Genomic DNA, 26,932 nt, shown 5'->3' with positions numbered 1-26,932 from the left:
AGCAGGCAAGGGGCAAGTCAAGGATAACACTCAAATTTCTGGGGGAGCTGAGTCAGAGAAGTTTCTGAGCTCCCAACTGCCAGCATCTCCAGGGAACAGCAGCTAGCTGCAAATGCAGAACCACACCTCCCACGCCTGCCCTCCCTCACTCTGCCTCTCAACCGCTTGACCAAGCTTTGAGTCTAAGTCCTAGCTCATTTCATTTGCTGGGTCCTTGGCTCAGCATTTCCTCCCTCAAGAACTTTGCTTTCTCTTCTAGAAAACAGGAATCATTCTCAGCCCTTCATTCCCTCACCCACTTTTGTTTTTAACCAGAGGGGGATTTATTTAATGTGGCAGCTTTGGAAAGAGGAACAAAGAAGAGGGTCTAGCTAGGTCTGGCACAAAGCAGAGTGGCAGGCCTCCAGGAGGGCAGAGGTCTGCATAATTAAGCAGGCCTGGTCAAGGTATGACCTGGTTGATCATTTTCACGGCCTGTTTTGTTTTGAGACAGAGTCTCACTTCAGCCCTGGCTGGCCTGGTCCTTGGTTTGCACTTTATTCAGGCAGTTCTATCCTGGCTGCTCAAATGCGGGGATTCTGGGTCTTTGCTGCTGTGCACACTGGACCCCGGAGGTGGCTTCATATACTTTCTCTTCCTCCATCACTCGCTGCCTTCCTTTTTGTTCCCCACATTACTTGGTGTGTGTGTGTGTGTGAGATAAAAAGAAACAAAAAGGAAAGGAAAAGGCATGACTGCTCCTAGGTACAGTGCAGGGGAAAGTTTATTATAGACCTGTGGCAGAGCACAGCCAGAGGCAGACATATGGGAGAGGCCAGAGGGGTCTGAGCCCTAAACCACGTAGGGAGAGGGGGAAGGGAAAGGAGAGAGCAGGACCAAGCACAGCCACCAGGAGGCCAGATGTAAGAAAAGGGTGGGGAGAGAGGTGTGGGGGTGGGGGGAGATGAGCAACCAAATGCCTTGATTATAGAGAGAAGAGCCCGTGTGGGAAGGGCTGCCCAGCCCCGGCTAGAGAGTTCAGGAGAGAGAGTTGGGTATGCCAGCCCTACCCAGTAACAGGTAGAGACTGAGGAATGCTGGGAGAACTTGGAGGCCAGGTTGGCTTTGATATGTTAAGTAGGCACCCCAGCCACTCGTCCCAGGTTTGAACCCTGACTGGGGGCAATGTACACACACCACAGTGTGGGTGTGGAGACCAGAGGTCACCTTATGGGTGTTCTCAACTTCCTCCATGTGGGTGCCCCAGGCACTGCACTCAGATTTGGTAACAAGCACCCTTACCTGCTAAGCTGTCTTGCTGGCCTAGACTCATTTTTAAAAAAAGATTTATTTTTACTTTAAATTATGCAGATGCATGCGTGTCTGGGTGTGGGTATATATATATACATATAAGCTGTTCCCTGCTGAGGCCAGAAGAGGACATTGGATTCTCTGGATCTGGAGTTACAGGTGCTGGGAACCAAGGTCAGATCCTCTGTGGAAGCGGTGCATGCCTTTAATGGCGGGTCTCGTTTTCCACGGAGCTCATTCTCTTAATACAAGAAATTACTAGGAAGCTGGGGATGTAGCCCACTTGGAAAAATACATGCCTAGCGTGCAGAGAGCTGTGGATTCTGTCTCTAAGAGTGCATCAACTGGGTGCTGAAGTACACACCTGTAATTCCAGCACTGAGGAAGTGGAGGCAGGCAGATCAAAAGAGCAGGGTCATCTTTGGCCATAGGGTGAGTTAAAGGCCAGGCTGGGTTATGGGAGACCCTGTCTCAAAAACATTAAAACAGCCCAGGCAGTGGTGGTGCAGCCTGTAATCCCAGCACTCTGGGAAGCAGAGGCAGGTGGATTTCTGAGTTTGAGGCCAGCCTGGTCTACAGAGTGAGCTCCCAGGACAGCCAGGGCTATACAGAGAAACCTTGTCTCGAAAAAAACAAAAAAACAAACAAACAAAAAAAAAAAAACAAAAAAAACCAAATCCAAAAAAAAAAAAAAGAAAGAAAGAAAAAATTAAAACTGAAAAAGTGTTGTAAACTGGTTAGCTGAAGGCATATAGCTTCAGGTGTAGCTGTGTAGCTGCAGGTGGCCCATTTCCTGGGAGCTTCAGGACTGGAATTCATTTGCCTTTTAGGAAAATCTCTCTGGTGTTAAGGATGGAGGATGCATATCAAGTAGGCTGAGATAGGAAGGGTGGAACTTCCCAGTCCTCTGGACCATGACTTCTTTTGCAGAAATACACAAGGAGGGCCCTGCAAGGCTGTTGAGCGGACTGCCCTACCTATACCTCCTGAATCCTCCACCCCCTCAGCTGGTTGCTGAGCAGGCTGACCTCGATCTCGCAGAGACCTGCCTGCCTCTGCCTCCTGGGCGCTGGGACTGGTGGTGTGTGCCACTGTGCCCTGCTTGCCAGAGTGTTCTTTTGTTGCTTCATGCTTACTGTTTGAAGATGTGATCTCAGCTTCCTGTTATGGCTACCATGCCTCTGCTCTACCATCATGGATTATTCTTTTTTTTTTTTTTTCAAGACGGGGTTTCTCTGTGAAGTCCTGGCTGCCCTGGAACTCACTCTGTAGACCAGGCTAGCCTTGAACTCAGAAATCCACCTGCCTCTGCCTCCCAAGTGCTGGCTGGGATTACAGGCGTGCACCACCACCGCCCTGCGCCATCATGGATTCTGGTTCCTCTGGAACCATAAGTGGAAGTCAGCTTTTCCTCAAGCTGCCTTGGCCACAGTACTCTATCTCAGACACAGGAAACTGTAATACAGCCTCCAAGTATAGCCGCAAGTCCTTTCCTCTCTATGCTTTGTGGGCCGCAGCTCTAGTCCCAACCACTGCAGTACTAGAATACTGTACCAAAAGGGATCCAGCCTCCGTTCTCACCCTTCATCTCCATCCAGTGATGAGCAGTCCAGCATTGGAGAACATAAAACCAGGGCTGTCATCTGCACGGATGTCCAAGCTCTTGACATCAGGACCCAAAACCGTCATTTACAAAGTTCACACACTGGAAATGCTGTCTAATCACACAACAATCTCAGAATGCTTTAAAGCACTTTATGTCTCTGTGTTGGGCTGCATTTATGGGTGTTCTTGGCTACAAGTAGCCCATGGGCGAAGGTTAGACACCCTGAGGCCCTAAACCCTCTTCTTAAATTGGCTTCCCAAGCACCTTGCCCCTAACTGTGAGCCCTGTGTCACCTGACTGCTGCCTGCCTTACCTGCAACCACTCTTCCTGTTTACCAAGCCCAGACACACCCTCCTGGCTCCTTGCTGGTCCTTTAGCTGGCAGCCCTTCATGTCACTGGCTTCTAGGTACAGGTCTCTGCCCAAAAGTCACCTCCTTGAAGAGTCTTATCTCTAAGCACGTTGGTCCCAGCCACTGTGTTTTATTTCTTTCATAAGACTTATAACTAAAACTAGATTGTTGACAGGGAGTTCTCGTGACCTCTAATGCAGTTTTATTAATTTTGATTACTGACTGAATATATAAGTGTTTTCCTTGGGCCTGACGGATGAAAGTGCCTTCTTAAGGGGCCTCCGCTCCCGTTCTAGACCCCTCTCTCTATTGAAAGCTCTGTCCTGCTCTGAGACCAAGCTAGAAATTCCTCAGAACCACAACTGGCACAAGGAACAATTATTAAACAACAACAACAACAATAACAACAACAAAACAAACAGAACCAGCCAAATTCTGATTCTCTTCCCTTTGAGGAAAGTTGGAGAAAACGGAGGTTAGAGGCCAAAGTCAAGAGGAGGCTGTGGGGGCCTGGAGAGATGGCGTGGCAGTTAAGACCACTAGCTGCTCTTCCAAAGGTCCTGAGTTCAATTCCCAGCAACCATGTGGTGGCTTACAGCTATCCATATTGAGTTCCAAAGCTCTCTTCTTGCATGCAGGTATATATGCAGATAGAGCACTCAAATAAATAAATCTTTTTTTAAAAAGAGGAGGCTGTGGATTTGGGCGAGCTGTTCAATTTTTCTAAGCGCTGGTTTGCTCATTCATGTTAGATAAGGCAGCACAGCATTTAGCTCATAGAGTTTCGAGCACCAAGTAGCACCAGGCACGCCACTCCCCCCCTGCCCCCATGGCGTTTACAGGCTGGAAAGGATGCCCTTGACGCCTTGCATCACACCACCATCTACCAATCTGTTCAGTGTCCCTCAGCGTTAGAGCCTTACTTTCCAAAGCCGGTCCAGGAAGAACTCCGTGGGGTGGGGGCTACCTGGAGCCATCTGGTGCATCTTTCTGGACTGTTTGTTTACTAAAGTAATCTAAAACATTGCTTGTTATAATGACATAGCCACAGATGCTTATTAAGTAGGATGACGAGTTTGGCTGAATGTGCTTGGAGCATGAGCACTGGGCACTGGACTGAGACCATCAGGCTTGGACAAAGCCTGTGTGCAGGGTACAGGACCAGGCCTCTTGATTTTGAGCTCACAAAGTAGCTTCCTGCTATCAACAGAGGATCCTACTCTGCTCTTTTCAAGATCCCCCCAAAGCCCCCTCAGAAGGATCAGGTGGCTTTCTGCTCTGTCCTGGTTGGAGCAAGGGGGGATCCCAGAGGCTAAGAAAGGGCAGGTGGTAAAGTTACAGACCTTACTCCATTTTCTCTTAGCTCTTACCATTGCCCAGATGTGGACCACCCTGCCTGTCCGTTAGCCTCTACCACCCTCCCCAATCTGGACATAATTATAGTCATTATCCTGGGATATTATTACAAACTCTATAAACAGCACACTCTATGTAAACAGCATAGGTAACTGCTTCTGAACATAATTACAGGAGATGTTTCCAGACCCGCAATTGCATCAGAGTAAATGATAGCTTCCTTTCCTATCGTTAATACTCCGATATTAGGGACCTATCAGTGCCAATTAGTCAAACTCCAGCAGTGAGGGTCTGAGAAAGACCTTACATTCTCCCACTGCCTGCAAAGCAAGAAGGAACCCCTCAAGATCCTTTCTAGGAGAAAATGGATTCAAACCCAGAACCCTTTCCTACCCCTCCTTAGCCTCTGGACTCTACCCACCCACTGCACACCTGCTGCTTCTGCAGGGGTAAGAAACTTGAGAAAAGTCAAGACTTCCAAGGATACCAAGAAAGCTGCAGACAGTAGGCTCTGCTGAACACCACTGTGTGCAGGTGTCTACCCACAAGAACAAGTGGATTCCTTCAACGATTGAACAGGGCATCTGCTGGTCTTAGAACCCAGCCAATAGTCTTGGAATGGCGGAGATGGCTGATGCCCAGAGTTGTCGCAGGCAACTAAGCTAGGCCTGGGTGCTATCAATGATGCTAGATGCTACCAGGCACCAGCTAGTTGGCTCTCGGTCCCTTCTTTATCTCCTGTTCTCACTGCTTCCTCTTTCTGCCTGCCCCTCCCCTCCCCTTTCCACTCTCATCTGCTCTCCAGCATTGCAGTCCGCTACCCGCCCCCACCCCTTCTTCCTGTCCCTGTTGTGCCGTTGGGTGGTATCTCTCCAGAAGGGCGGGGGCGGGGAGGGTGGAGCAAAGGGCGAAGGCCTGCCTAGGCTTTTGGAATCTTTCGCTGTCCTCACACAGGGGCGCCGCTGAGGCTAGGCCTTGGAGTCTGCGGATTTTCCGCTTGCATCTATCCGCAGACACAAAGGCCAGTCCTGGCGTGCGCGGGAGAGCGCGCTCGCACCCACGACTGTGAGCACACACGCACAACTGCACAAAGACGTGCTACCTCTGCGCGCGCGCGCGTACACATACACTCACACACACATACACTCACACACACACACATCTCTCCACCCCCAACCCTCTCGACAGGCTCTCGCGCACAGCCGTGCACACGCACCAGCACTGGCACGCGCTTGCGTGTACGCGCTCTCGTGGACCAGCCGCGGCCGGCCACCCAGTCCTCACTCTCTGGGCGCGCATTCGCAGAGCCGCGCACGAAGCCACACACGCGCGCTCACACCCGCACGCTCCACGCCCCTGGCGGCGGCCGGGGCGCTGTGCTGCTCCAGCGACGGGCGGGGACCCGGGCGGGGGCGGCGGCGGCGACAGCGGAGGAGGCGGAGCGGGGTAGCCGGGAGCGGGCTGGCCCGCGCTTCTCCTGGCGGCCGGGGATTTTCCAGCCTGGACGCTGACGCCGCGGACCTCCCTGCGGCCGCCGCGGACCATGGGCGACAAAGGGACACGGTGAGTGCGGGTGGCCGCCCTGTCCCGCGAGCGCGTAGGGACGACCTGGGCGAGGGCACGGGCGGAGGTTCCAGTCAGCGTCACCCGGGATCTGGCACTCTGTTGTCCGCCCCAAGTCTCTTGTGTGGTTCTCTGGCCAGAACCATGTGTAAGGACCGAGGCACCCAGGGTGGGCCACCCCATTTGGTTCACGGCTCCTGACGGAGACTAGCTCACACACCCAGCTCTGGTCAGTAGACTTGAGAACGCTCTGGGGCAGGCTGACACACGACACACACACTCATAAACACATGAGCACCCTTCTGCTGGCACACACAGACAGTCGCTGCCACACTTCGCATTTGTGACACGAAGACGTCACACACGGGCTCTCACGCACACACCAGTCTGTCAGCATATTCTTGCTGTCAGTCCTGTTAGCATACACAGGTCCTACTCGAACACTCACCAGCTTTAACACACCCTCGCGTTGCCACACACGTGTGGGCATACACCGACATATGTATCCTGTCACCTGGATTCTGCAAAGCATGGTCTAGCTAGTGCTTGCAGTCTGTCAACCCTCTCTGACATGACGCGATGCGGCCACAGGTCTTAGTGACACATCTAGGCTAACCACACACATGCTCGGGCGGAAAATGCCTGCAGGGTCTGACATCCCCAGGGCAGTGGATACACTCCCTTCTGAGTCCCCACAGCAGGACTGGAAACACAGGTCACACAGTGGAAGGCTCTGAGACCTGGAAGGCAGGTCCCATTCACATGGCTTCCTTCCCCTTTGACCTCCAAAGCACAAAGCTGGGGGGTGCATCTAGCTGAGTGGGGGTGAGGGGAACTGTTTTGTAGAGCCTGCCTTGAGAGGAAAGGTTAGGCCCTCGAAATGGAAATTAGGTCAAAGTAGGTGGGCTAGGGAGGAGCAGGGAAGCCCCTGGGGTCAACCCTTATGACCTAGACCAGACCTGGTCAACCTTCTACCGTTTCACCTTCCTGGCCCTTCCCTGAGAGGCTCCAGGCCCCCTTCCCTGGCCCCTCCTCTAGCCTTCCTGCACCTGCCGTTTATCTTTAGCATTGCTTTCCTTATTACTCTTCTGTTTGTGTCCGTCTCTCTGCCTTTACCTCCTTTCTTCCAATATTTATTTATTAAGCCCCTGTTGTATACTAGGCATAGCCTAGGGGATGAGAGATGATCAGGAAGAAAGCATCTCTGCAGTCACATGTTGGGACCCTTAAACATACGACTCCTCCCACTGACAGCTAAGCCTCAGCAGTGAATGAAAGCCGCTACAGAGGTTGTTCCCATTTCCCAGGAGTAGAAACTGAGGCATAGTGGCAACTCAGATACGTCATGTTTAGAAACTGCCTCCCACCAGCCTCTCCCTACTGATAGTTCTTCCTGGAGGTTAATTTTCCTATTCTGGTTTCCCCAAAGAGGAACCAAAGGGTGAGAAAGGTCACTTGGCTGGCTGAAGGTCAGAAGGGGGCAGAGGGCAGAGCCCACTGTGTCTGTGGCTCTCCTTGGGGCTGCACTGTGTGCACCGTGGGTGTAAGGACTAGCAAGGGACCCACTTGGGGACTGCGGAGAGCCATGAGGTGTCTGCTGCATTCACCTTGAGGGCCAGTGCAGCTGGTTGGTCAGCACTGTGACCCAGGCCTCAGTCCATGGAGGAAGGATGCCAGGCTGCATCTCTCTTCAGCCGCAGGCATCGCTCGCCCCCCCTCCCCGCCCGGCCCACCCCTCCCCCCAGATGCCTTAGAGACCCTCTGGCACTGTAGGGTCGAGCTTTGCTCCCTGCTGGGCACAGCAGGGAGTCAGCAGCCCGTGGCTTCTCTTTTGTTCGCTGCTGGTGACCAGGGTGACTCAGCCTTGCTGGGCCTCTCGGAAACTAGGGGAGAAGTGTCACAGCTCCCTGTCCCTTGAATTGTCATAGGATGAGGACACCTGTTGGTGAATCTGTCTGAGGCCAGAGCTTCGTCCTAGACTCCCCCTGCTGTGCTTCTAACTCAGGGGCAGACCCAGTGTTTCCACCTGTGTATTGGAGCAATCTGAACTTTGGTTTTCAAGGCTCCCAAAAGCTTACTGCGCTCCCTGGACAGGAGTAGGAGCTGCCTATGCCGGGAAAGACAGACTAGCGACATAAACTCCACCTGTCCATGTTTGCCTCCCCTCCCTGGGTCCCTCTAGAACCACGAATTCTGCCTTTCTCTTTCTAGATCTATCTGGACATGAAAGGTAAGGTCGTGAAGAGGTTTCTCCACCCTGTCCCATTAGCCATGAGATGTTGCTTTGCCAAGTGGAAGGGACATTGCAAATACTCAATACTCTTAGGCTCTGGAGTCATCATTGAATCTATCCCCATCGGTTAGAGGAAGTGAAAATGAGCATTAACCAAAACTGTCACTGTCCTTGCAGAAACCCCTGGGTTGAGAGGAGTCCCAGGGCGGAGCAAGCTAGCACCAAGGTACTAGCGCAGGTCCTTAAAGAGTGGCTTCTCTGTACCCCTGGGCAGGCGTTCCCAGAGCTGGATCCCCAGACTATACACTGCCAGGTGACTGTGGTGCAGGTCAGGTGCGCTGTGGGAGGTGGGAGAGGAATCCACGCCAGAACTCTGGACTGGATGTGGCCGGAAACTGTCCTGGGTAGTCAAAGTCACTGAGATTGACCTAGAAGCTTGAGGAGGCTGAGAAGTGGAACTGGAGCACCCTAGGCCTGGAGGTGTGAAGAGAAGCCCGAAACCTGGGGGTGGGGCCTGGTAGGGGAACACAGGCCAGTCATCCCCAGCCTCCGGAATGACAGGCTAAGGCAACAGGATTTTTCTCCCACTGCCAAGGTCAGCTGGGAGGAGAGGGTGGAGCAGTAGGGAGACAAGAGCAAGTCTTCCTCTCAGACAGGTGCTTGGGGGTTGGAGGAGGGGAGGCAGAGACCCTCTCCCTCTAGGAAGGAGCCTCAGAGCCAAGGCTGCATCTGTCTCAGAACTAAGGCTGGGGGGGGGGGAGATGGGGCTGATCAGTAAATAGCATATGAACAAGGAAGTGGGGGGGGGGTGTCAGCAAGCTAGGTGGTTAAATGCTCCTTTGCTGCCTGTCTGGGGATAGAATTATGTTCACAGGGGCTGGGGAGGTGACACCAGTAAATGCTTATTGCTTAAGCAGGAGGCCTTGAATTAGCATCTCCAGACCCACATAAAATCCGGGCATGGTGGGCTCTAACCCAATGCTGGGGATGGGGTGGGGGGTCAGGAGGGAAAGCGCTGTGGAGACAGGAATGTTGCTGGAACTCTCTGGCCAGCTAGCCGAGCACTCACAGTTAGTGAGGGATTCTGTCTCAAAGCATAGGGTGGAGAGGGTCTGAGGAAGAGATCTGACATTAACTTTTGGCCTTTATATATACACACACAAACATGCATGCACATGAGCACACATGCAAGAAGTATATGCATAATCTCACCGAATTCTTCCTACAGTTTAGTAACATAGGAATTGCAGTTCCCGTTTTAAAGGCTTGGAGAGAGGAAGCACGCCCACCACCATTCAGCCAGTTAGCATCTGGACAGAAGTTCCCCTGCCCATCAAGGCCTCTCTGTTGCTGTATACGTCTACTCAGAGGGAAAGGGGCCTGTCCTATTCACAGCTGACCTTTCGACTGCCTCCAGCTGGTCCACCAACTCTAAAAGAGACCAGAAGGGTCATCATGAGGCAACAGGAGGGACGGAGCGCAATTTCCTTTGCAGCAGATGTTGATGAACTCTTCCCCCACCCCCCATACATCCCTCTTCCCCACAACTCCATCCCAGGGAGGGAGGGTGCAGTAATGGGGCAATCACCAGCTCTCTGTGGACCTTGGCTGTCTTTCTTGCAGTGGTTAAGCCCTGGGTGACCCATCTTGGCTAGAACATGGGGAAGTCCTGTGGCTTTGGCAGGATTGCTTCTGGGTTGCTGCTGGGCGTGGCTGTGAGCCTGGCCCGGTGTCCCTGAATCCCAGCTGGCTGCTGGGCTGCAGACTCTGTTGACGGCTCGTTTCCTTTCAAGTCTGGACCTCCTGGCCCGAGACTGAAACCTCTAGTTGGCATGGGGTCAGGGGTCCTTAGTTGTGTGCTTGCCTCCCCCCAGGGCCTTTCCCACGGGCTCTGTTGGCGGAAAACAGCCACAGAGAGGGTCAGAGTGGCCTTGTGACCTCAACCAGGCTACCCTCCCTACTGCTTGCTGGGGGAGACACTGCAGACAGTCCAGCTGAGACCTGTGTGGGTGGCAGGGGAGCCAGGAGTGGGCTGAGAAAGATGGAAGAGGCTTTGACAGAGGACCTCCAGCTAGGGACAGAGGGGCAGGTGGGGACTTGAAAGTCTTCTGGGTGGATGGATGTATAGGGCCTTGGAGGATGTAGATGACCTTGATGTAGGGACCGTGACAGCAGGGGTACTGGAGCCTTGGAGAGCACTGGTGTGTTGGACAGAGAGAAGCAGCGGGCAGTGGAGGAGAGCTGGGGCCTGGAGTCCCAGAAGCAGGCAAGCAGTGGGGGGTGGGGGCGCTGCAGGAAGATCCCCACATGTAGGTAGAAGGTGGAAATGGGAGTCTGGGGATTGGGTGGGGTGGTGAAGGTACAGCTGAATACTGTAGACAGTGGAGAAAGGGCGTGGTCTCTGCTCTTTTATGTGCCTTCAGGACCTTCCCTCTGCAAAAATGGTCACAGAGCCCTTGACATCACTGAGGGCTTCCTGGAGGAATCTAGGTCTTATAGGATGGAAAAATCACAGTGTGGTGTGTAAGCTGGCTAGGGCAGGTATGCTTCTGGGGTGAGGGTCGTCTGACTCCAGTGGAAGTCTGGAAGGGCTTCCTGGATGAGGCGACCCTGAGCTGGGTGCTGGATCTCAAGGAAGGCCTAGGTGACAGAAGGAAGAGTCCATGTCACAGCATTGACAATAGCTTAGCTATGGGTCTGTGAAGGTAAGACTGAGAGGGGTGGCAGCCCTGACCCTAGGTGCTAGAGTGACAGAGTAACTTGGCATATTCTTACTTATACAGTGTGTGTGTGTGTGTGTGTGTGTGTGTGTCTGTCCCAGCTGGTGAGCTCTGCTTCCTGTTGGTGAACCCACCAGCCTTCAGCTCTCCGTCTTGGAAGATGCCCGGCAGACTGGCAGAGCTTTGTTGAACTAGACTGAACTCTGTCCTCTTTATGCCTCTGCTCTCAGCCCCGGGGCCCCTAAGTGCTGACGTCAGTTCCATCTCTTCCATTAGGGATCCTTCAGAACCAAAGAACTGCTCCTCACGCTGGGCTGGGTGTTCGGAGGAGGGGGATCACTGCTCATTTAGGCTGGGAGGTTCCAGGCAGAACCTGTAGCACTCTAGACTGGAGGCTGCCTAGGAGAGACTGCTTGCCCTCCATGGGGCATGGGGCTGCTGAGGGTGTGTGTGTGTGTGTGTGTGTGTGTGTGCTGGGACAGAACAAGGGTCCTCCTAGCAGATTCCAGGCACTGCCCTGCCGTGTGCAGGATGGATCCTGTCCCCGGGGGTGGGTGGCTTGATTCCTAGCAAGGGCGTGGAGAACGGGGGTAGGACTGGGTGGCTGTTTTGAGAGGGGAACAAAGGGCTCTGTTGTCCAGCCCCTTCTCTGCCTCTCTCCTCAGAGGAGCCCTGGCTGGGTCATCTCTCAGGAGACAGCCTCCTCCTTCCTGGGACTGGCCCATCTCTAGAACTCCCTCAGAAGAACTCCTTGTTCCTGCCTGGGAGATCCAATGACATATGAGGCCTCAGGAGGCCAGGCCCCAGGGGCTGGCCTCATAGGTCCCTGGAGGAGGTCTGTGTGGTCCCTGAAAGGACAGGGCCCTGTCCTGTGAGGTCCCCATAGGACTTGGTTCCAGGGAGAGAAAACCAACTGTTGACCTAAGAGCCTCAGCAGGGTGTGTGTGTGTGTGTGTGTGTGTGTGTTGGGGGTTGCTGTGGCAGTAGGCAAGACTCTATAATAACTCCTGAGCTGTGAAGCAGAGTGTCCCTGGCCTGGGACCTCTGGATTCACAGTGGCTCTCCTTGGTGCTCCTGTAGTTGCTCCTCCAATGTTGCCACCGAAGGGAGTAGAAAGGTTCGAGCAAAGAACCAAAGAAGTAGACTGGGATGGACCACTCTAGGAGCACTCCAGCCCTTGTTGACTGCTCATGTACTACTTACTGTGTGACCTAGGTAGACTGGGATGGACCACTCTAGGAGCACTCCAGCCCTTGTTGACTACTCACGTACCACTGTGTGACCTAGGTAGACTGGGATGGACCACTCTAGGAGCACTCCAGCCCTTGTTGACTGCTCATGTACTACTTACTGTGTGACCTAGGTAGACTGGGATGGACCACTCTAGGAGCACTCCAGCCCTTGTTGATTACTCACATACCACTGTGTGACCTAGGTAGACTGGGATGGACCACTCTAGGAGCACTCCAGCCCTTGTTGACTGCTCATGTACTACTTACTGTGTGACCTAGGTAGACTGGGATGGACCACTCTAGGAGCACTCCAGCCCTTGTTGACTACTCACGTACCACTGTGTGACCTAGGTAGACTGGGATGGACCACTCTAGGAGCACTCCAGCCCTTGCTGACTGCTCATGTACCACTGCGTGACCCAGGACATGTGATTCACCAACTCTGAGCTCTAGCGTCTCTAGAGAAGTCTATCCAGCCGGCATGTGTGAGGCCCTTCTCTTGTATTCTGATTATTGGCTTTTCCTCCGGGAGCCAAAAATGGAGGATTGGACAGCTCAGGCCTCTCTTAGAGGCCTGGTGAGGCAGAGCCTGCCAAGGAAGCGGGTCCAGGGTGTAGAGTCTTTTCCTCCTGCTTGCTTCTGTGGTTTCATGTCTTCCTTTGGAGGTGGTCTTCACTGTCTGAGTTCATCTCCAGCCTCCAGGAACATCAAATCAACTAGTCGTTGGCAAGTCCCTGATGGTCAATCTCCTCCGACTAGGTGATTCCTTCCTGGACATGTTCTCTTCCCTTCAACTCATCTCTCCATTAGACAGGGTTTCTCTATGTACCCAACTGTCCTCGAACTCACAGAGCTGCCAGAGTCTGCTTTCCTGAGAGCTGGGATTAAAGGCATGCACCCCCGTGCCTGACTCGTTCAAGGTCTTCAGGGGTCACTTCATTCAGGAAGCAGTCTGAGTCTCTGTGGCACTCTGGGGTCCTCTTCTAGGCTGGCCTCTTTGATGCCATCAGATCTATTGCGCATAGATTAGTTTGCCCTGGGTAGAATGGATTTCATGGGTTTCAAATCCCAGTGCTGACACTCAGAAGCTGATAGCCTGTTTAGCTGCTTGTAGCTCCCTGTCTGTAAGGCTGGGATGGGACTGGTTTGAGGGTAAGGGGAGTTGAAACAGGTATAGCTCTGAGGCCTGGCACAAGATTGGGGCTGAAGGTAAGTGTCGAACATTCTCCCTTACCAAGCTGAGCTCCCTCAGGGAGAGAACTGGCTCATCATCCATTTTCAGGTCCCAAAGGCTTCATCCTTGGTATGCAGGGGTAACTTGGCCCCACATAATGCCCTTCCCATTTGACAGGCCCAGTTTCCTCCAAGGAGCCCTCACTGACCACCAAGGCTTTCTGACCCCTGCCGTCTTCTCGTGCACACACTTACCTCTCGCCCTGCTTGCCTCTTGTGATATTCTCACATGAACCAAGAACTCTGCAAGGGCACCCGGCCTGGATTGCCGAGTCCCTGGTATCTGTGCAGGTGTGGCAAGGCACTGAGCACCGTAGATATTTGTTCAGGGAAGGAAGCTGGGTGTAGGCATTTCAGCGGGAGTCGTCCTCATAGGGGAGAGGAAGATTTCAGAGTATCGCAGAGCCACAGGGATTAAGATCAGGCTCACGGCCCAGAGGCAGAGGTCACAGAATGGCCGACTTTCTCTCAATGAAAGAGAGAGTTTCAGATCCTGGAGCTTCCTGTCAGAGGACTGATAACTGCTGTGCCGCTGCTGTCATCTCATGGTCGGGAGCACGGCCTGAGCATCTCTCTGCTTGTCCAAACCTCATGGTGTTAGGGACTGACCCCATGTGTGCTAGACAAATGCTCTGCTGCTGAGCTATAGCCCCAGTCCTGTTCTTGTTTTCAGGCAGAGTCCCTAGCACAGGCTAGCTTTTACCTCCCTAAATAGTCAAGATTGATCTTGAATTTCCCATCCTCCTGCCTCCACCTCCAGAGTGCTGAGATCACAGGCCTGTATCAGTCAGTGTGCTTGGTTTATGTGGTGCTGGGATTGGACCCAGGGCCTCGTGCACACTAGGCAAAGACTTAAACACTTCATCATCAGCTCAACTACGTCCTAGCCCCAAATCCCATTTCTTAAGTGTCTCCATGTGAAGCCATCTTCCCCTGACCCCGAAGTGTGGTCTTCTTCTGTCCTTCTCACCCCAGATACCCCTGAATCCTTCCTTCCTTCCTTCCTTCCTTCCTTCCTTCCTTCCTTCCTTCCTTCCTTCTCCTCCTCTTCCTCTTCCTTCTCCTTTCTCTCTCTCTCTCTCTCTCTCTCTCTCTCTCTCTCTCTCTCTCTCTCTGCTTTGGACAGTGGCATAAGAAAACAAGAGTCCCACTTGCGGGTGGACATCTGGCCTGCCTACAGTACACCCACTGTGGTTTGACCCGGTCTGAGGAGGGGGACGTGGCTTCCCATGACCTGCCCAGATCAAGGAGCTCTTTATGCAGTTGAAGAGCCTGCCCCGGCTGGCAGGGCCTAGGTCTTCCCTTGGCTGCTCAGAACCCACCTCATTATAAGGAACAGAATTCTGGGCACTGGACCCAGCAGGCTACGGTCATAATCAGCCAATTAAACTTCCCAAGAATGGGTGTTTGGCCCAGAGGAGTGTGTGGGGTCGGGGGTGGTGGTGGTGGGTGGTTAGGCTGGGAGGGAGTAAGAGGGAGGCTGGGAGCTGAGCCTGCTGGGCAGGCATGGGAAAGCGTAGCCGGAAGCGGGGAGAGGAGCTGGAGAGTAAGGAAACGGATCGATCAGAGAGGATGCCATCTGGGGAGAACACCCTGGCAAAATGGGAGCCATCCCCGCTTCCTCACTGTCTCTCCTGTGAAGGCAAGCTGCTCCTCTTTGAGCCTCACTTTCTTAATGTGTCAAACTGGAGGTGGGGGAGGCCTTGACCTAGGAGGCCTCCGGGACCTCTCCTTGTTTTGCAGGTTCTGTGATGAGGGAGAAAGACCCCAGCAGCACTGTTCAGTGCTCAAGAGCAGAGGCCCAGCCTCCAGCAGCCTGTATCTCAGGAAGAGTGGACAGTGCCATGCTCGGCTGGAACCCACGGGTCTGACTAGCGTGCGTGGGCCTAGCTGTGATAGGTTAATTGGAAGGAGAGGTTTGCTGCTGCTCTCCCCAGGTGCCTCCTGTCCCCAGACTTAGTCCTGCCCAGAAGTGTCCAAATTCCAAAAAGTGTCCTCAGGGAGGGACTGTTTAAAGCTCCATTCTCCCTCCCCACGGAGGGATGAGGCTGTGTCTTTTCCATTTCCAGGTAGTACTCTCAGTGGTGTGTGTGTGTGTGTGTGTGTGTGTGTTGGGGAGGGACTCCCCAGAAGTAGAGCCCTACATTTTGGAGTGTGGATTTTACTGTCAGACAAATTCATCTACTGCCCAGCAAGCTCTCACTTGTTCACTATCAGGCCCTAGGCAAGGGGCTTGGACTCTCTGGGCCTCAGTTTCCCCATCTGGGAAGTCTACTCCCTCCTGCCACACTAGATGGCAATGGCCTAGAGGTAAGGGTTTGATAAATTCACTACGCTAGACAGGAATGGTGGTGCACGCATATGATCCACACACGCAGGAGGCTTGCCTTGAACTTGAGGCCAACTAGTTTCGGAGATTAAAGGGCCAGTGAGCTGGCTCGGCGGTGAAGGCACTTACTGCGAACTCTGAGCCTGAGCTTCATCTCTAGAACCCGTGCAGTCGAAGAAGAGAGCTGATTCTCACACACACAGGCACACAAAAGAATCAAATGTGATGTAGACGGCACTTGGGGAGTGGACTTTGGCTTTCGTCTCTCTGTCCCTTCCACTCATGCCTCCCTGTGCCTTCTCCCAGCCGGTGCCATGCACGCCGCTGCTTGTGGTTAGTGGGGTTGCACGGGGCCGTAGGAGAAGACCAGTCACGACAGGAAAGGGAAGTAAGATTACCCAGGGCCAGCGTTGTAGTGCTGGGGTGGGGCGCCTCCTCTTTGGCCCCTGTCTGCCTAAGCAGATTCTCTAAAAGGAAGTGGGGAAAGATTGCAGAGCCGGAAGCTGGGAGCAACTGTGGAGAAAGGGCCCTTGGCATCCCAGCCCCAGCTCCTTTAACCCTCACCCCCTGTTCAGGGCCCAGAGCCTGGTTTGCTGCCAGGGAAGCTGGCGGGGCCCCTTTTCACACACTTGGAAGACAACAGCCTTTCCTGGTTCCCAGCATTCAGCAGGAGGGGGCTGGAGAGGTGTCCTGAGGTTCGGGGACTAGCGGGAGGCTGCCTCTGCTTCCCCAGACTCTTGCCAGCCTCAGAGTTGGGTTATGAGTTGCCCCAGCCAGGGCCTCTGACTGGGAGGCCGAGGCCTAGGAATCTGGTTATGTAAGTCAGCAAGACTGCTCACTTCCGCCTTCCCTCTGCAGTGAGGCCCTGCACGCAGGAGGCAGGTGCTGCTTTGTTCAGAATCTCTAGGCCCAGCAGGTTATGGTGACCATCCCGTGCTGGGGCGGAGTGGGGTGTAAGAGTGGTCTCCTTGCCCACACCCTGCGGGGCAGGCTTGTGGGCAGCCTCAGTGCTGGCCACTGGGTTGGCAGGGAGCATTGGCTCCTCCCACACGCTGAGAGCTGCAAAGCCTCATTAGAGGAAACAGGCGGCAGGCCCGACATCATTTGCCTACAAACTGCCCCCAGAGGGGAGCTGGCCTCTGCAGCCAGAAGAACAAATCGCCAGCATTTTTCAGTTTGTTCCACAAACATTTCTCTGGGGCTGGCTAGGCGCCAGACCTCTATTACAGGCTTGTCCCTGGAGTGGCCCAGTCTACCACAGTGGACATTTAAGGAACAGTTCGATTTCATGCGCCACCTAAGGGTGGGCCCTTTCTCCATATTGGCCCTCCCGGAATTCTCATGAATGAAAAGCAGCCTCTTCTAGGCTGGGATGTTCAGAAATGGCTTATTCTCTTTCTCCTGGGCTGCGTTACTTCCCTCACTCCACCTCAGGAGGTTGGGTAAACAGAAGTTTCTCCGAGTGTCTTGCCCGGCCCTGGGCTCTGAGATAGGCAGTGAGGACAACCTCTTCTAGCACCCGTGTGTCTGGGGGGAGAAAGGGGCTGTAACATTCCTTTTGTAGTTTTATTTTAATTTTTAAAAAAACAGGGATTTTCTGTGTAGATCTGGCTATCCTGGATACTCATTCTATAGGCCAGGCTGGTCTTTAACTCAAAGATCCACCTGCCTCTGCCTCCAGAGTGCTGGGATCAAAGGCGTGCGCCTAGCTGCTGCTGCCACCACCACCCAGCTGGCTGTAACATTCTTTTTATTTTATTTTTTTTTGAAGATTAATTTATTTTCTATATGTGAGTATACCGTCACTGTCTTCAGACACACCAGAAGAGGGCATCCGATCTCATTACAGATGGTTGTGAGCCACCATGTGGTGGCTGGGAACTGAACTCAGGATTTTTAGAAGAATAGTCAGTGCTCTTAACCACTGAGCCATCTCTCCGGCTCCGGCTGTAACATTCTTCCCACCCCCCCAGGCTGTAACATTCTTAAGAGAGTGGTAAGGGGGTATCAGTGTACAGATGGACAGCTCAGAAGCCACTAACAGCACAGGGCAGCCTTGAGCACGCTGTGGGAGACACATTTGATAGGACTCAGAGATGAAGTTGGAGCTCTGTGAAACAGGCGTTCAGCTGGGACTGGAACCCCCCCCACCCCCCCTTGTCAGCTTGAGTTCCATAGCTTTCAGTAAGGAGTTCCTTGGGAATGCAGACTGCTTCACACACACACACACACACACACACACACACACACAGAGAGAGAGAGAGAGAGAGAGAGAGAGAGAGAGAGAGAGAGAGAGTGAGTTCTGGATTGAAGCTAGTCACTGTAGTGCAGGCCTATAATCTAAGCACACGGAAGGAGGAGGTCATCTGCTCTGCACTGTAAGCTCCAGGCCGACCAGGGTGACATCATCGTGAGTCCCCCACACCCCCTTTTTGTTAGCAAAACAAAAACAAATAGGTCAAGAAATCAAGGGGGAAAGTGTCACAGCGAACGTTTTAGTGAGATTAGAAATGAGATGTACATATCTACAGATTCTGGGGTGGGGGAAAGCTAAGTCGCAGGAGACACAGCCTCTGGGGCTATGGCCGGGAAGGGGCATGCGTACTGGTCTGTATGTTTAGAGAGCCATCTTTAGGGACATTGAGGCCAAGCGGTGTGGGGGACAGGGAAGCAGCCTGGGTTTTCACCTCCCATACCTGCCTCTGTGGGTGAGATGCTAAGTTGTGGGGAAGTGGTACCCTTCTTTTTCACTGTAGTGTTTGTGCTAATGAGCAAGCCTGATTCTAACAGGGCTCATCTGGTGGATGAGGTTTTTGTCATGAGTCTGTGTGGCCCCAGGGCTGTGGGAGAAAAGTGAAGGAGTTTAAAAAAGACTTAGCTTAGTAAGGAGAATTTTGATTTTTTTTTTTTTTGGCAAGTTTTTTTTTTTCAATATCCTAAAAAGGACAAAGCTGATGACACGTTATAATCAGGCAGTTAATATGCACACTGCTCTTTCTGGCATGCAGCAGTGCGGTGCCTTTTCTGCAGCCATTCAGAAGCTCTGATTGAAATCACCATTTTGCAGAATGAACCCCGTCGTCGGGAATTTTCAGAGGACTGTGGTGAGCCCTACCCTGGCCACAGGCAGTCGTGGGTTTCTCCAGCCACAGTTTCCTTATGATGGTATCTGGGACAGACGTCACCTGAGTCTACACTCCCTGTAGAGAAGCCCCTTCCCTGCCCTGGGCAGTCTGAGCTCAGACATCCAGTCTGAACTGTGATGCTCCCTGCAGCCAGCTGTGGCCTGGACCAGCCCACTGGTCTTCTGCCTTCTGTGGCTCAGTATAGGGCCTTGAACCAACCCTTTTGTTTGGAAACACATCAGACCATGACCCTCCCACCTACAGGAGCATCTCTGGTTTTCAGGTGCTACCAAGAACCCTGCAGTTCCGGTCCCTAACTTCCTGCCTGCTGTCCCCACACTGTGGACATTGGCTTGACCTCAGTGGCCATTGACTTTCCATACCTGGGTATCTATCAGATCAGGCTTTGGGCCTGAAGAACTCTCCCCTCTAATTGATAGGACCTTCTTTATATGTTGTTTTCAAGATGTGATCTCATTATATATAATTCAAGCCGGCCTTGTACTCAAGGCGATCCTCCTGCCTCAGCGTTCTGAGTCCTAGGAATGAAGGTGTGTGCTCCTATTCTTGCCTCCGTCCTTAGAACCTTCCATCCCCTCCACCCATCACATTTTGAGACAAGATCTCATGTATCCCAGGCTGGCCTCAAATTCACTATGTATTTGAAAATGACCCTAAACTTGTGGTTCTCCTGTGTCCACATCCTGAATAGTGGGATTGCAGGCGTGTGCTAGCAGATGGGTTTGTGTGTTTCTGGAGATGGAATCTGTATGAAGCAAGCCTGCCTGCCTCCCTCCCTCCCTCCTTCCCTCCCTTCTTTCCTTCCTTCCTTCCTTCCTTCCTCCCTCCCTCCCTCCCTCCCTCCCTCCCTCCCTCCCTCCCTCCCTCCCTCCCTTCCTTCCTTCCTTCCTTCCTTCCTTCCTTCCTTCCTTCCTTCCTTCGGCACCATTTCCAGGTGTGGGGCTGCTCTGTGAGAGGCTGTCCTTTGGGCCAGAGTTAGGGAGGGAGGTCCGAGAGGGTTCAGAGGAAGTGGGCCTGGGCTGCTGACCCGAAGGAGAAGGAGAAGTACCCTTTCCTTCTTCTCACTTCCTTCCCGGCCCTGGTACTGAAAGAAAGCAGGCAGAGGCAGCAGAAAAGGGGAAATGGATGTACTTTGAACTGGGGACTAAGATCTCCCAACTTGGAGATGACTTAGTGGCTCAGGCCTCTCTCGGCCTTCTCCTTTCCCTACACACGGTCCTGTCTGCCCACGGAGGAAATGCAGACGCAGGCTATGGAGCTGACTCGGCCTCGTCCTGTCTCTACAGCTCTCTCACGTGCGAGCTGGAGCTTACCTATCTTCTTATCTGTCTTATTGGGTCTGAGTTCAAGTCTTGACAAGCACTTGTAGTTCCATAACTCTGGGCAAGTCATGGCACCTTTCTGAGCCTTGGTCTCATCTGCATACCATAGAAAAGATGATACCTACCTCATAGGGTGGTGTCGCTCTGTGGGTGAAGGGCTGAGCGGGTGTCTTTGATAGCACCCATCAGGGCAGAAGCTTCTGGAGAGAGCTGACAATCACCTGGGCCAAGGAAGGTCGGGGCACGCAGTACCACACCAGCCTTCTTGAGACTGTCTCAGTTTTGTGCCTTAGGGGACCCTCCTCCCCAGCTCAGTGCTGGGTACATTAGTAACTAAGTTACTGTCTTAGTTACTGTTCTAATGCTGTGAAGAGACACCATGACCAAGGCAACTTATAAAAGGAAGCGTTTAACTGGGTGCTTGCTAACAGTTTCAGAGGGAGAGTCCATGACCATCATGGCAGGAAGTATGGTGACAGGCAGACATGGCCCCAGAGCAGCAGCTGAGAGCTTACATCTGATCCTGAGGCAGGAGGCGGGGGGGGGGGGGGGGGGGGGAAGGGGAAAGGAAAAGGGATGGGGGAGAGGAAGACCGACAGACAGACAGACAGACAGACACACACACACACACACACACACATGCTGGTCCTTGCTTTTGAAACCTCAAAACCCATCCCTAGCGACGCGCCTCCGCCAAGGCCACACCTTCTAATCCTTCCTCAAACAGTCAGCAACCAAACATACCGCCACAAGTTTCCTTCTGTGTATTTTCCCTAAAGGCTTGTGAATGAGGTGTATCAGTGAATTTATCATTAGTGCTGGACAGAGTGGGATTAGGACAACTGAAGCAAGTCCTGGTTTGTGGTGTGGGACAGGAAGTGGTAAACGCACGTGGAAGGCCCAGGAGGTGGACAGTGAGTAAGGATGGGGCTGGGCTGTGGGAAGAGAGGTGTGCTTGGTGGGAGTGCACGGACACAGGCCCTGAGTGTGCAAGGCGTTTGCTCCGAAGTGCTTCCAGGGTCCAGTGCTTTCTTGGATGTCTGGCGAGAAGGCGAGGAAGGCAGTGGCTGGTTTCTGCTGTGCGGGAGGGTCTGTCAGGATTTCCCAGCTGCTGTTCTTCCCAGGAGCTCAGAGTCCTTTCACTCTGTGGCCACTGCCCTGGAGGTGTCTGCCGACTGCTTCTTCCCTCCAGGCTGAGTGGAGCCATTGCTAGGGTGGGAGGTGGGAGAGGAGGCCCACACTCAGGTCCGTTTTCAGAAATGAAGGGGTCAATTTCTCACCTGCTCCACGTGGTCACAGTCCTTCCACCCAGGTGTCTGTATCATGGCTCTTATAGAAAGCCCCTGGGTGTGTGTAGTGTAGAGCTGGCTTGTTCTGACTGTCTCCTTTTGCAAAATGGGGACTCTCTTAGGATTCCCATTGCTGTGAACAGACACGGTGACCAAGGCCACTCTTATAAAGGACAACATTTAATTGGGGGAAGCTTAGAGGTTCAGAGGTTCAATCCATTATCGCCAAGGCAGGAAGCAGGGCAGCATCCAGGCAGGCATGGCACCGGAGAAGCTGAGAGTTCTACATCTTCATCGGAATGCATCCAGGAGAAGGCTGACTCTCGACTCCTCACTGGGCAGAGCTTGAGCTTAGAAGCCTCAAAGGCCACCCCCTCAGTGACATCCTTCCTCTAACAAGGCTGTCTCCTCCAATAAAGCCACACCTCCTAATAGCGCCACTTCCCATGGGTCAAGCATATTCAAATCACCACAGGGATGAAACACCTTACCCCGTGTAGCTGCTGAGACGCTGCTGTGTAGTAGCTGGCAGGTGGGGTTCTTAGGTACTCTGGGTGGCACGTGCCGCTGGGGGGCAGATCCTGCCAGCCCACTCACAGAAGGATCTTCTCAGAGATGTGCACCAGGATCACCAAGAAGTCCACTGGTGTGGCCTTCGTGAGCAGCAGGCCCTGGACTCAGCTGAGCTTGGCTAATTCAGAAGCTGTGGCAAGACACACAGACCTGGACCATGGCGGCGAGGGTTCTGCACCAGAAGAATCCTTCGGAGCCTCATCTGTCTGTTGGGCTGGGGGCAGGGCCTTTGTGAAGGCGGGTTATGCTTAGATCGCCTCTGGGCCCTTCCTCCAGTCCCGAGGCAGACTGACTTCGAGGCAAAGCTGCACTCCAGCTCCAGGCGCCCCTCGGGGCCTCATCTTCTGTGTCCCAGGGCTCAGAGCCCTCCTGAATTTGTCAAAGAAAGATCATTTGTGCTGTTCATTTGTTTTTTTTTTTTTAATTTGTTTTTGTTTTTGTTGTTATTGTTAAACAGATGTCTGTGATGGGGATATAACTCTTGTATGTGGCCCTGGGCTAGATGTAGTGGTGTATGTCTGTAATCTCAGCACTTGGAGGCAAATGCAGTACACGCTAGGAGGCTGACCTGCTCTATCCGCTGTGGGGCACAGCTGGACTGGGAAGGACAATCAGAGCCCGCATGGGGCTCTCCGCAGGGAAGCGCTGAGGAGGCCTGGGCTGGGCTGAGGAGGCCTGGCCTGGTCCCTGCTCCAGATGCCTGCTGAGGCTTCCAGGGCAGCTCAGCTGAACTTGACAGCTCAGTAAGGAAGCCAGCTGTGCTATTCTCTTCTGTGGTCCCAGTGGGGGCTGCCTGTCCTTCCCCAATGTCGGTACCCAGTTTCCGGAAGAAAGGGGAGAGAGCAGGTTGTAGGTTATGAGAAAGATCAGGGACCTGGTTACTAGGCTAGGTTTCAAACCCCATGTCTAACAGGGATGGTGGTACATACCTGTAATCCCAGGGGCACTGAACAGGAGATCAGTTCAAGACCATCTTCAACATCTACAACTACCTGATGAGTCCAAGGCCAGCTTTGACTTCATGAGACCTTGTTTCTTTAAAAAAAAAAAATGGAATTTCACCCCTTCTGCTTGTCAGGTCAGTGAATGTTAAATAGTTACATAATTTTCCTGAACTTTCATTTTTATCTTAAAAGTGGGTTAATACTATATCCTTCCTGCCATGGGCTTGTGATAAGCCTCAAAAGAGATACTGTAAGACTCAACCCAGGACCTGGCACAGAGCAGGGATTCAGATTGTGCCTCACACATTCCCATAGCCTTCATGACCTTGTATCCTGCCTGCACCTTACCTGCCTGCCTGTGCCAGTGTCAGTGCACACTCCCTGGGCTTTCTTTTGTTTGTCTTGTGACCTTCCTCAGCTCGTACACAGTACCTTTGAGATGCTTTGAAATGGTCAGTAAGAAGAAAAGAACGTCCTTTTAGGTAAAAACCCAGGTTCTGTGCAGCTACTGTGTGCCCCCTCCCCAGGGAGCTTCTGTGTGTGTGTGTGTGTGTGTGTGTGTGTGTTCCCTGCTGGGCCCCAGTGGTTGTGACAGTGACTAGGCTCCTGGAGGCCATCAACTTTGCTCTGCAGAGCCCTGTAATCTAATTGCTGTTAGAGACACTCTGCCATCTGCGGTCTCCCTGCCGTGGAATGCTAGCGCCCTGGGAGCTGTGTCTCCGGGTTCCAGCGCCTGGCACCAGAGGTATGCAGCATGAATTCCATGCCGAGAACATAGCTGAGACTTGCTATTCTCCCTCTCATTAAGTCGAGGCTGCTTCCTCGTTCAGCCCAGGCATTTCTAGGTGCGGCAAGTCCTTCCCCAGGTTCAGATTGGGAAGCCAGATCAGTCAAGTGTTCTGCTAGGAAGAGGTAATGCTGGAAGTCACCCGATCGTCAAGGGTCCTTCCGTTTGAACTGCGCTCTGCCTTCCTGAGGTGGGGGACTGACGGCACAGACTTCCATTCCTAGCGGACACCCACCGCCGGCCTCACAACGGGTTTGGAGCTCTGTGCAAAACTGTTTATGTTTCCACAGCAGAATTTATTGCCCAGCCTGGCCTTCTGCAATTAATTATAAGCCAAACAAATAACTTGTCTCTGTGAGGCTGGGGATTGGCGTAAACATTTATGCCAGTCCAGAGGCTGGGTACTTTCCTCTGGCCTTGGGAACAGAGGGGCAGGATGGGGTGGGTCCGTTTCCGCCTGACCCCTGGAGGTCTTGTACGAGTGTTCTCTTTCTCAGTCTTCCAAATTATCCCAGAACAGGGTCCCTGCTTGGAAAGGGAGACTCAGGCAGAGTTAAGCAGTTTGTCCAAGACCACACAGCTTGCAGGGAGAGTTGTCCATCTGTCCATCTATCCATCCATCCATCAAATATTATTTATCAAGCTCTCATCAAATGGGGAGGGGTTTTCTTTCTTTAATTTACTTTCTTTAATTTTTTTTTTTTTTTTTTTTTTTTTTTTTTGGTTTTGGTTTTTTGGATTTGGTTTTTTTGAGACAGGGTTTCTCTGTATAGCTCTGGCTGTCCTGGAACTCACTCTGTAGACCAGGCTGACCTCAAACTCAGAAATCTGCCTGCCTCTGCCTCCCAGAGTGCTGAGATTACAGGCGTGCACCACTACTGCCCGGCAGGAAGGGGTTTTCTAAGGTGACTAAATTTGTAGGCACAAGGTGGGTAGCCTTGGGGCCATGCATGTGGTTTAGTTGGTGGTGTGCTTACCTGGCATTCATAAAGTCCTGGGTTCAATTCTAGTGCCACATAAACTGGTCAGGTTGGCCACCTGCCTGAAGCAAGAGGTTCAGAAGTTAGAGGGAATGCCTGGTGTGCTGGCACACTCCTTGAATCCAGCACTCAGGAGCCAGGAGCAGGTGGATCTCTGAGTTTGAGATTATAATTCCCTCGTTCTTCTTTCTTTCTTCCCTTTCTCCACACCCACTCATATACCCCAACCCCTTGTTCTCTGTCAAATCCATGGGTTCTTTTTCATTAATTGCTGTTATGTGTGTATACATCTATACCTATATATTCCTAAATGTGACCTGCTCCGTGTGTTATTGTCTGTATGTTTTTAGGGATGACCATTGATATTGGATAACCAGTCAGTGTGCTCGCCCTTGGGGGCGCTGCTGTCACCCACTCTCAGCCTCCTTAGTTACCTGTGAGGCCTGATGGGCTTCCAGACTCTGCAGCATAGCCACTGTGGTTCTTGTTCACGTCATGCCTAGGTAGCAAGACCTTATCTTAAAAACAGATGTTCTAAGACTCAGCCTCGGCTACAGAGGTAGGGAGTTTGCAGACCCTATCCCCAAACAGAGGAAGAAGGAGATGGATGTCTGTGAGGGTCTCTGGTGATCAAATGCCACCTGTCCTATGCAGTGATGGTCTAGCTGGGAACAGCATCTGCAGGATTACCTCAGGGGCAGCCGCATTGCTCAGCTGCCCAGGCAGAATATCCTTCATGCTTGGGAAATGTTTTAGCTTTGAGATTTTGGAATATTTGCATATATATCCTAAAATTTCTTGGGGGCTGAGACCCAAATTAACATGAAATTCACTTGTTTCATGTTTGCCTTATACAGGTAGCCTGGTGGTAATGGTGATTTTATAAGTAGGTGTGTGTGTGTATGTGTGTGTGTGTGTGTGTGTGGTGAGGACTGCCCTGTGCATATCGGGCAAATGTCCTAACACCAAGCAACAACCCTAGCTCCAGTTTGACACCGTTCAGTGCCTCTTTGTTCTCACTGTGACCCTTTCCCTGAGGTCAGGTATGCAGTTTCCCCCCTGCGGCCTGTTGATGTTCACAAAGTTTCAGATTTGAGAGTGTTTAGGACTTTCAAATTAAAACTCAACCTATCTCCTGCGGTTGTGCTAGGTGGCTCAGAGGAGGTGCAAGTTTGTCATGGTCCAAGGCTAGATGGCAGGAAGAGGTAGCGGGGAGTCAAACCAAGGATGTTAAAGATTGAGAAGTGAAGGTGCTGGTCTGGCCAGAGAACCCCTCTGTGCCCTTCCTGTCCAGGCTGCTTCTGGGTTTTCCAGCTCACTGCAGCCAACCGGCTCATGGATCTCTAGGGCCATCTGCTGGGGGCCACCTTCCTCTGTGCAGAGGAAAATGACAGGAGAGATGAAAGCCCTGGGCTCTACTAGAGGAAAATGACAGGAGAGATGAAAGCCCTGGGCTCTACTGTAGAGTCTGGCCTCACACTTGGGGTGTTTGGTCCAGGAAAACCTTGGTTGAGCAAGAGCTGGTCCCCAAGGGTGGGGCTGCCGCGCTCCCACCACTGTGGCTTTGGGCTAGCGTGAAGTCTGGACTCAGCTTAAGCTGTGCAGAGCATGTCAGCCCCCTTTGGGAGCCTGGGGTGTGGACACAGAAAAGAACGGATATGTGGAGTGAGGAATGCTGGGAGGACACCACCGTGGGAAGGCCAGAGGCTTTGGTTCCAGTTATAGACTGTACCCCAGATGACCATTAGTGTTGCCTTCTGGGGATGGGAACAAAATAATCCCTACTTGTGGGGTCAGGGTGGAAGTTACAGTTACTGTCTAACTAGGGGACCAAATTCTGGTCACAGATGTATAGATAGGCAGTGTGGGATATCTGTACTGTAGAATGTTATTCAACTGAAAGGCGACGGGATCCTGACTCAGGCTGTAATTGGGTGAATCAGCATGACGGCAGAAAGCTGAGATAGGAGCTGGGTA

General features: G+C 52.7%; 1 protein-coding gene across 2 annotated transcripts in view; it reads left to right on the top strand.

The window, feature by feature from the left end:
• The first annotated feature begins 5,551 nt into the window (after positions 1-5,551).
• The window catches only part of Arrb1 (arrestin beta 1), a 73,619-nt gene continuing 52,238 nt past the window's right edge, over positions 5,552-26,932 (top strand). Inside the window, exon 1 of one of the 2 annotated variants that reach the window (XM_052157791.1) lies at positions 5,552-6,167. In XM_052157791.1, coding sequence (XP_052013751.1) covers positions 6,148-6,167 — 20 coding nt within the window. In that variant the 5' untranslated portion in view covers positions 5,552-6,147. The remainder of the gene's footprint in view (positions 6,168-26,932) is intronic. The other variant, XM_052157792.1, reaches the window with a different exon arrangement.

The sequence above is a fragment of the Apodemus sylvaticus genome, chromosome 1 (assembly GCF_947179515.1).
Source record: "Apodemus sylvaticus chromosome 1, mApoSyl1.1, whole genome shotgun sequence".
In the NCBI taxonomy this organism is placed as follows: Eukaryota; Metazoa; Chordata; class Mammalia; order Rodentia; family Muridae; genus Apodemus; species Apodemus sylvaticus.
Note: the sequence above shows the minus strand (reverse complement) of the source record. Positions and strands in the feature narration are given on the sequence as shown.